Here is a 10,100-nt window from a genome sequence, read left to right on the forward strand (position 1 = left end):
GTCCCCCAGGGAAGGTTTTGGGGAGACCAGAGTGCGTCAGACACTGGAATCTGGCTGGTGGCAGCGCTATCAGATCTAAGCTGGTAATTAAGCTTGGAGGTTTCATGCTAGCATCTTACTTTCTGAACTCTAAGGTTCAGATATGAGTAGGAAAGCTATGACAGCTTTTCTTAACCCAAACGTTGTCCTATCACCCTAGTGTGTGAGAATCTGAAAGTGAAACTGACTAATTCATTTTTATAGTCCAAGCCAAACTGAAGTGAGGAAGGTAGATAGCATGTAAGACTTTAAAACAGGTAGGGCAGGGCTTTCAAAAGTACCTATGTAACTTTCAGTGATTCACAAAGAGCTTGATATAAGCACAAAGAGCTGTGCTTAATTCTGCCTGGAATCAGACTCTAGGGCACAGCTTTGGAAGTCTTTTCCCCTTGACTTCAACGCGCCTTGCAGATACTTGCCCACAATTGTGTTTTGTGCAGACATGGGCATTACATCAGAGGCATTCCAAAGGGCCTTTAAGGAGGTGGGCAAGTACTGGAACGAACGGGTTAATGTGTACCACCACTGGCCTCTAGTGGATGGAATCAGAATTGCTCACTGTGCAACAGGCCTTATACCGCTAACAGTGAATGGGGATTCTCTTTTAGCTCACGTGGTAGAAGTCTATGACTGAGGCTAAGTGACATTGCCGAGTGGATAGGGCACTGGGCTGGGAATCACGATATCTGAGCTCTGGCAGTGTTGTGGCTCCTTGCTCAAGTTACATCCAGTTTTGTGCCTCGGTTTTCCCATCTGTAAAATGGGGATAATAAATACTTACCCTTCTTTATAAAGGCACTTGAAGATCTCTAGATAAGTACGCGATGTGATCAGAGCTAAGCATTATTGTTAGAATGACGCTGGCCTTTTCCTCACTCCTGAGTAGGCAGTGAACCCAATAGCATCCCAGCAGAAAACCTGTGCATTAAAGATGGGCTCCAGACAAGAGATTCAGATCTGGGTTTCAAACAACCAAATTTTTGTGGGTGTTCAGAAGCGAGGATTTGTTTGGCTTCGTCTAATGGCAGGGGCCCACCCGCACGTTACAAACCAGCCCGGGGGAGCTGGATTCCATCCACGAATCCCTGCCCTTCTGCTCCGCTGTGCCACCTGACCTCCACCCCTTTTCACTCCTTCCCCCGGCCTTTCCCCCACGTCCATGCAACAGCTGAACAGCCTGGGGCGTGCTGTCGTTTGTGACGCTACAGACTGCCGGGATATTTGCCACGCCGCTGGCACAAAAGCAAATTCCCAGGCGAGGTATCAAGTCTGTGCAAAGAGAGTTCTGTGCTCAGGAATCCAGCTCTGGGTCTTTTGCAAATACAAAACACCGCAAACAATGATGTATAAAACTAAAAACTCCCCCCGCAGCTCCTGTCCCATGGGACTGGGCCCAACTCCCCACTTTGAGCATCGCGACCTAGGGCTGCAGCACCATTTGCTCAGATTTGGACTCCCCCTTGCTCCCCCCACCCCATCATCATGACAAAGGAGAGGCCAGGCCAAACCTGGGTGGTGCTGTAACCTTGCATCAGGTTGCAAAGGGCGGAGCAGAGCCCAGCCGGGTGCAGCAGGTGCCACCACTGCAGGATGAATGCAGGGAAGGCTTGCTCAGCCACCACTCCCTCAGCACCTCCCGCCCCCTCCAGGGCAGAAACTGATCCCCGACTCCCCGCTCCTGGGATAAAAAGAAACAACACGAAATTCCCAAAACATAAAATGAAAAGTTATACAAAATAGAAGCCATGTCATGGGGCTCTACTCAAGAGCGCGCCAGGCTGCAGGCATTAGCGGGAGGGGGAAGGGGGACATGAACCCCCAGAGGAACGTCCAGGAGCAGTAATAGGTGGCACTTAGATCAGTAATCCCTGGCACCTTCAAAGCACTTTATGTAACCTGATGCTAAGTGTGCCTGGAGGGCCAATGCTATCATCCCTCTTTAGCCATGGGGGTTAAGTGACTTGCCCAAGGACACAGAGGGAGGATGGGTCTGAGCTGACAGCAGAACTCAGGCATTCCTGGCTCCCAGTTCTCCACTCTCCCACCTCAGAACTCTACATCCACGTTCTAAGACAGGCTTAGTACAAAGGAGGTAAAAGCAGGGCATTTAGATGGCATTTTACACGCACAGGCGAGGAGAATGGAAAATCAGCACCAAAGCCAGGCTGAGGGAAACAAGCAGAGAAGCCAGGTACAGGGCAAGATATGGGTGTGGCCCAATAACGCACAACAGGTTGGCCAAGACCAGTTACGCTCAGAGTTTTCTTACTGGCCTTTTTCCCAAACCACAAATATGCTGTTGTGCTCCACCCAGCGGGAGCTGCTGCTCACAGATCAGCTGAGCTGGACTGGATGACCGGATAGGTCCTTTCTATCTACAGTGTACAGCTGGCAGAAAATGTTACGTCCCAAATGTCCTGATTAATTATGCACAGAGGAGTCTGAGCATCTGTCCAGCTCAGCAGGACAGGGTTTCCTGGACCCTACACAAGTTAGAGGTGCCACAAACAGGCTGTGTCTTAAGACACTGGTTTCATTAATACAATTCAGAAGAAGAGTAACTGACTGACTGTGCAACTGGCAAAACTAGCACCCCGGGAGGACTGGTTTGGAAGTGAAAAGAAAACAAACATGAAGCAGGGACCTTGCAAATCCAGCCCCACTAAGATTCTTAATTAGTTACAACATACAAACTGACTTCAGCTCAGCCATGGCTTTATCACTGAGCCTTGTTCAATGCCCAGTTCTGTCTCCGTATCGACAGAGCCATTTGTCTGGCCTGTCAAGTCAAGACATTGCTGAAACCTCTCTTATCTCTGTTGTTGTCATCTTATTGTGGTTTTGATCTTGACTTTAATCGGCTGAAGAGACCATAAGAGTTTGAAAGGGACATAAAACTCATGCTTCAGGCCTTAATTCAACCTCTTACTACTGTGGTCAGGAGGAAATCTTCCCTGTGGGCAGGTTATCCCATAATTGCCTCCTGCAGGGTGTCTTGCAACCGCCTCTGAAGCAACTGGTACAGGCCTCTGTTAGAGACTAGATACTGGATTAACAGGACCCTGGGTCTGATCCCGTCTACTAGCTCCTAAATTCTTACAGATATTTTAATTTAGTTAGTGATAGTACTGATAAATGCAAAAGGATGACCAATCCTGTGACAGCTTGTTGCCTTTGATAATGCAATATTGTTTATTCCCCACCATTTCATATTGATGTGATTCTGATTCATGCTGGTTTAACTGTATCTTTCTTACGGCGTTCAAGACATTAAAAAAATTAATTGTGATTAATCACACTGTTAATAATAGAATACCATTTATTTAAATATTTTTGGATGTTTTTTACATTTTCAAATATACTGATTTCAATTACAACACAGAATACAAAATGTGCAGTGCTCTCTTCATATTTATTTCTGATTACAAGTATTTGCTTTGTAAAAAAAATAAGAAATAGTATTTTTCAATTTACCTAATACAAGTACCGTAGTGCAATCTCTTTATCATGAAAGTTGAACGTATAAATGTAGAATTATGTATTAAAAAACTGCATTCAAAAATAAAAATGTGAAATTTTAGAGCCTGCAAGTCCACTCAGTCCTACTTCTTGTTCAGCCAATCGCTCAGACAAACAAGTTTGTTTACATTTGCAGGAGATAATGCTGCCCGCTTCTTGGTTACAATGTCACCTGAAAGTGAGAACAGACATTCTCATTGTACAATTGTAGCCAGTGCAGCAAGATATTTACATGCCAGATGTGCTAAAGATTCATATGTCCCTTCATGCTTCAACCACCATTCCAGAGGATATGCATCCATGCTGATGATGGGTTCTGCTCGATAACAATCCAAAGCAGTGCGGACCGATGCATGTTCATTTTCATTATCTGAGTCAGATGCCACTAGCAGAAGGTTGGTTTTCTTTTTTAGTAGTTCGGGTTCTGTAGTTTCCACATCCGAGTGTTGCTCTTTTAAGACTTCGGAAAGCATGCTCCACACCTCCTCCCTCTCAGATTTCGGAAGGCACTTCAGATTCTTAGACCTTGGGTCGAGTGCTGTATCTATCTTTAGAAATCTCACATTGGGACCGTCTTTGCGTTTTGTCAAATCTGCAGTGAAAGTGTTCTTAAAATGAAGATGTGCTGGGTCATCACTCGAGACTGCTATAACATGAAATATATGGCAGAATGCAGACAAAACTCAGAGCAGGAGACATACAACTCTCCCCCAAGGAGTTCAGTCAGAAATTTAATTAACATACAATTTTTTTTAACAAGCATCATCAGCATGGAAGCATGTCCTCTGGAACGGTGGCTGAAGCATGAACGGGCATACGAACGTTTAGCATACCTGGCACATAAATGCCTTGCAATGCAGGCTACAAATGTGCCCTGTAAATGCCTGTTCTCACTTTCAGGCGACATTGTAAATAAGAAGAGGGCAGCATTACCTCCTGTAAATGTAAACAAACTTGTTTGTCTTAGCGATTGGCTGAACGTGAAGTAGGACTGTGTGGACTTGTAGGCTGTGAGGTTTTACATTGTTTTGAGCGCAATTATGTAACAAAAACCCCCTACATTTGTAAATTGCACTTTCTCAATAAAGAGATTGCACTACAATACTTGTATGTGGTGAACTGAAAAATACTTTTTTTTGTTTATCACTTTTACAGTGCAAATATTTGTAACAAAAAATAATACACACTTTGATTTCAATTACAACACAGAATACAATATATACAAAAATGTAGAAAAACATCCAAATATATAATGGATTTCAATTGGTATGCTATTGTTTTAACAGGGTGATTTAAACTGCGATTAATCGCCACTACTTTTTTTTTATCGCGATTATTTTTTTTTTAGTTAATCACGTGAGTTCACTGCGATTAATTGACAGCCCTAATGTTTTTGCATTTCACTTTCCGAATGATATACACAAACAGATTTGATCTAAGGACGGCCCACCACAGAATACAGGGATAATTAACCTCTGGCTCCCCAGATTCCTAAACTGGCTTTTTTTAACCTCTCCCCAAACAAACCCCTTCCCTGGTGGTTAGGAGTTGGATCCAATCCTTGCACAGATGCTGAAAGAGCAGGGAACTATGAGTGCCCGAGGAATGCAGGATCAAGCCTTCTTAATTTAATTTAAGCAAGATCTGATCACGACCATACAAATGTTTAGGCAAAATACCACATAACAATAAGCAGCATCATGACAAGAAGTGAATATCCAAAAACATTGTTCCTAAACACAGAAAAAAAACCCACATGATATTTTTGTAATACCACAAAGGAGTCAAGAGATTTATAAAAGCGTTATCTATACAAAAGAGTGAGTTAAGGCCAGGTTCATAGTTTCATAGAGCTTAAGGGCAAACAGGACCTTAAGGGCACACTAGTGTGACCGCCTGTATATCACAGACCATTAAATTTCACCCAGATACCCCTATATGAGACCCAGTAACTTGAGTTAAGACTAAACTGTGCCACAGGCGCAGAACAGGAGAGACTGAGGTGCCACCAACGCCCAAGGCCATTACAACAGCAGGGAATTTATTAGATGAGATATGCCCATATGATCTCAGCAAGTGATCCATACCCCATGCAGCAGAGGAAGGCAACCCTCTCCTTATACCCCCCCGCACTACACACATACACGCACATGGACACAGCCAATCTGACTTGTGGGAAAAATCCCTTCCTAATCTCAGATCTGATGATCAGTTGGACCCTGGCCACATGAACAAGACACAGCAGATAAGCATTTGAGAAAGATGAGGGTGAAAAAGCCCAGAATAGATCACGCCAATTGTGTATTGGGGAAAAAAAAGTTCCTTCCTGACCTTGACAGGCACCTACCTGAAGCCCTGAAGCATGAGATTTGATTTGATTATAGTCACTATTTTAAAGCAGAGTTATGACCACATTGAGAGCAACACAGAGCTTCCTGTTTTCACTCTGGCCCATAAAGGAAGGGAACAGAGGACGCTCAGATGCCAAAACCAGAACAGACCATACAACCATCCAGTCAGAGTTTCTGCACACACAGGCTACAGAACCTCCCCCAGAAGCTGGATTAAAACACACATTCTAGGAAGATATCTCATCTCATTTTAAAGACTCTAAGTGATGGTGAGCTCACCATCTCCCCTGATAAACTGTTCCGATGTTTAGCTACCCTCACTGCTCGGAAATTGTCTTATTTCAAGGTTGAATTTGTCTAAGATTCATCTTCCAGCCACTGTACCCCAAAATGACCCCCTATGAAATTCATTAGAAACTTTCTTATTGCTACTGATTTTACACAGAAGGGTCTCAGACACTGCAGTAGTATAAAACCAATAGATTCGATCAGATGCAAATATCCAACATTTTCGTTCTTGAAGTGGAGGGGCAGCTCAGTAAAGTTTTTGCTAAGAACTGCAGCTGCGCTTTGGCAGCACCAGGGCCACCTTTTGGAACACAATTTTGAAATTAACTTCAGTAATTTGGCTGGGCAGATCTGATAGATTCTTCGATTGTTTATTTTGCTAAATCACGGAGGCACAGAAAGGGTTAAACAATTGCAGCTGAACAAAGCCTTTGTTTCCCATTCGTTGCCTCCTGGAGGGAAATTAGATTTTAATTCAATCTGGCCAAAGCTTTATTTTATTTACTCTAGGCAAACTCTTAACTCTACCAGCCTTATTGGCAAATAGATTAAACAAATTCATCACATCAGAAGCATCATTTTTTGTTGCAATGTTAAACCTGTCACTTAAGAGACCAAAAATCCAGCAGCGACATCCTGATTTTTCACTTGCGACAAAAGACTGAGTGTTTGGCCTAACTGTTTAGTTCGATCAGGGGTAGGCAACCTATGGCACGTGTGCCGAAGGTGGCACGTGAGCTGATTTTCAGCGGCACTCACACTGCCCGGGTCCTGGCCACTGGTCCAGGGGGCTCTGCATTTTAATTTAATCTTAAATGAAGTTTCTTAAACTTTTAAAAACCTTATTTACTTTACACACAATAGTTTAGTTCTATATTATAGACTTATAGAAAGAGACTTTCTAAAAACGTTAAAATGTATGACTGGCACGCGGAACCTTAAATTAGAATGAATAAATGAAGACTCGGCACAGCACTTCTGAAAGGTTGCCAGCCCCTGCGCTAAACTAATAAGATCTGCATTTTAATTTAATTTTAAATAAAGCTTCTGAAACATTTTGAAAACCTTGTTTACTTTACATATAACCGTAGTTTGGTTAGATATTATAGACTTATAGAGAGACCTTCTAAAAAACGTTCAAATGTATTACCGGCACGCAAAGCCTTAAATTAGAGTGTATACATGAAGACTCGGTACACCATTGCTGAAAGGTTGCTGACCCCTGACTTAGATTGTAAAGCCTTTGGGCAGGAACCGTCTTTTTGTTCTGTGTTTGCACCGTGCCTAGATCAACAGGGCGCTGGGGCTATAAAGAATAAATATAATTCGCAGGGTGCTATTTCTCACAAACAGGATCCTGGATTATACTCTCGATCTCAGACAGTGACATCGTATGCTCTCTAAGGCCTGCTCTACACTAGGAAATTAGGTAGGCATAACTACGTTGCTCAGGAGTGTGAAAGATCCACACCTCTGAGCAGTGTGGTGAAGCCAGCCTAAGTCCCCATGGAGACAGCACTTAGCTGATGGAAGAATTCTGCCATTGATGGAGCTACTGCCTCTCGGGGAGGTGGAGTACCTACCCTCCCGCTGGCGTAGTTAGCGTTTACACTGAAGCGCTACAGCATTTTAAGTGTAGACTCTTAAATCCATAGGAAACTTCATTCATGGGTGGGCGCCCGTCAAGTCAACGGGACAACTCCCGTGATCAACGCTAGGTATGTGTCAGTAGCGGCAATTCAGACATTTCATGGGGGTTAGGGGCAAGAGCAAATTCTAGTCCCTGCTACCAGCCCCGCACTCCCAGCAGGGACCCTGTTCTCATCCCCACTCCAGGGACCCTGGGTCTCCCCGGCTAAAGACTTTTCCCTCTTTTACCCGCAGTGTGTCGGCAGACTCCCACGAGCTCCTGTACGGGAACAGGCTCCCCTCATGTGCCAGGTCACAACATCATTCTTGCCAGCCACCCTTCCGTCTGTACAGAGGGTCAGCCAGGCCCCTCGGCGGTGCAGCCGGAGCGATTTCATACGTGACCCCTGCCTAAAGCAGTCCTGTGCTCAATCAGCCCAGAGCTGCTATCGCAGCCTGAGGTCACGGCCTGCCCCAGCTCTGCGGCACACGGAATCTTACACAAGTGCAAAAACCTTGGGGGGTAGGGGGCGTTCGCCCCTTCACTGCCTCCCAATTGGCTCGTGTGTCATTTGCAGGATTGGAGCCTCAGGACATCGTTCTCAGGCCTGACCTTGCTCCCCGACGGAGAGCCTGACTGGGGGCTTCTCTCAGCTGCACATCCCATCCCAGACACCAGGATCTGCAGCTCCATGGAAGTTAATTGACATTACAGATGCTGCACTTTAGATCTGACCCACAGCAGGTGGCACAAGTAGACGAACATCTAAAGCCACGCACGACAAAAACGCCCCCGGACACGACTTCTAGATGCTCCCTAACTCCATTTTCTCCTTTGTAATTTAAATACCATGGGGCGCGAGATGTACCCAGCACGAGCCAGTCCCTGCCCTGAAGTGCCTACACGGGGCCAGGTTGAAACGCTGCTGGAAGGAGGTGGACGCAGCACCACTTTGGGCACGTCTCCATCTTTTTTTATGAATGAGCTTGTCTCTGATTCCCCCACTACTGTGTGTCACTGGAGGCAAGGGGGGGATTTCCCCTTCCCGCTGAGCCTGGGCTACCCCCTGAGCTCCCCCAACCCAGCTCTCTCCTCTCGGTGCCCAGGCTCACCCCCCATCCCTAGTTCAAGGAGCTGTTTGGGGCGGGGGGAGCCCCTTGCTTCATTCCACTGACACTCCCCAGGGCAGACAGGCACTGGGAGGCGGGTTCTGCGCCACTTCGTCCCCCAGCCACTGGGGGAGCAGCCTGGGCGGGTCACTGATCCCCTAAAGGCACTGAAAGGGGTGGAGGTGACTGGACTTGGCCACAGCCCCCTTGTGCACTGATTCCCACCCCACCCCACCCCCAAGCCAGCAGGAATCTCTTCCCTCTCTGCTACCCATAGGGGCTGGCACTGGGAGGAGGGGAGGGGCTGGGGACAGCCCCCTGATCTCCAGCTGGGGGGCAACTTTCACTGCTCCCCGTTACACCCCCTCCTCTGCAAGGCTCCGGCGCAGGCGACCCCGCAGCCCCCCCGGCGGGGACTCCCCCCGCCAGGCGAACCCCGCCGCCCCCTCCGGGGGGGACACCCGCCGGCGAACCCCGCCGGCCCCCAGGCTCTCACCTCCTTCTTGACGTTCCAGAGCAATTTCTCCTTCGCCGCGTCCCCCGCGCCGCTCATGGCTGGGGCTGCAGCCGGGGGCAGAGGCGGCCCCGGGGGCTCAGCGCGCTCCGGCCGGGGCGGGGACCTGTCCCCGAGGACACAGCCACGCACCCCGCAGCCCAGCAAAGCAACGCCGCTGCCGCCGCACTGGGCACCGCTCCGCAGCCATCTTCCGAGCCTCCTGCCTGACGTCAGACTCCCGGCCCGGCCCCCTCCCCCGGGAGAGATTATTTGGCAACAATACAGTGTGACGGGGGGAGGTTTACACCTGCGTGCATGCAATGGAGCCGGCAGCACCCTAGCAACCAGCAGACCTGATCCGTCCCGATCCCAGGGATTGGCCACCCACCCGGGAAGGGTCCGCAGCAGCAGAGCCGCGAGCAGCGCCTCAAAGCAGGGGGCTGGGAGCAGGAGAACATCAGAGCTGAAGCGGGTTGCACGGGGGGTATCAAGACCGGAATAAAGCCCGGGGCTCGGTGAATTACCCTTCACGTGAATGAACTGCAAGCCTGCAAGAGAAGGCTGGGAACAGTCCCCAGGGTGGAGGGGTGTTTGTAAAACAGTGGTTACCCCTGCAAGACACAAGCAATGGTTTACAGTCACATTGCGCTCAAACTGGGGGGAGAAAA

The 10,100-nt window shown here is 47.6% G+C and overlaps 1 protein-coding gene across 1 annotated transcript in view; it reads right to left on the bottom strand.

The window, feature by feature from the left end:
* SGSM2 (small G protein signaling modulator 2) overlaps positions 1-9,655 on the bottom strand; it is a 129,918-nt gene extending 120,263 nt beyond the window's left edge. Inside the window, exon 1 of the mRNA XM_032779437.2 lies at positions 9,433-9,655. Within this exon, the coding sequence (XP_032635328.1) occupies positions 9,433-9,489 (57 nt within the window). The 5' untranslated portion in view covers positions 9,490-9,655. The remainder of the gene's footprint in view (positions 1-9,432) is intronic.
* Positions 9,656-10,100: the final 445 nt, after the last annotated feature.

This window comes from Chelonoidis abingdonii, chromosome 20 (genome assembly GCF_003597395.2).
Source record: "Chelonoidis abingdonii isolate Lonesome George chromosome 20, CheloAbing_2.0, whole genome shotgun sequence".
In the NCBI taxonomy this organism is placed as follows: Eukaryota; Metazoa; Chordata; order Testudines; family Testudinidae; genus Chelonoidis; species Chelonoidis abingdonii.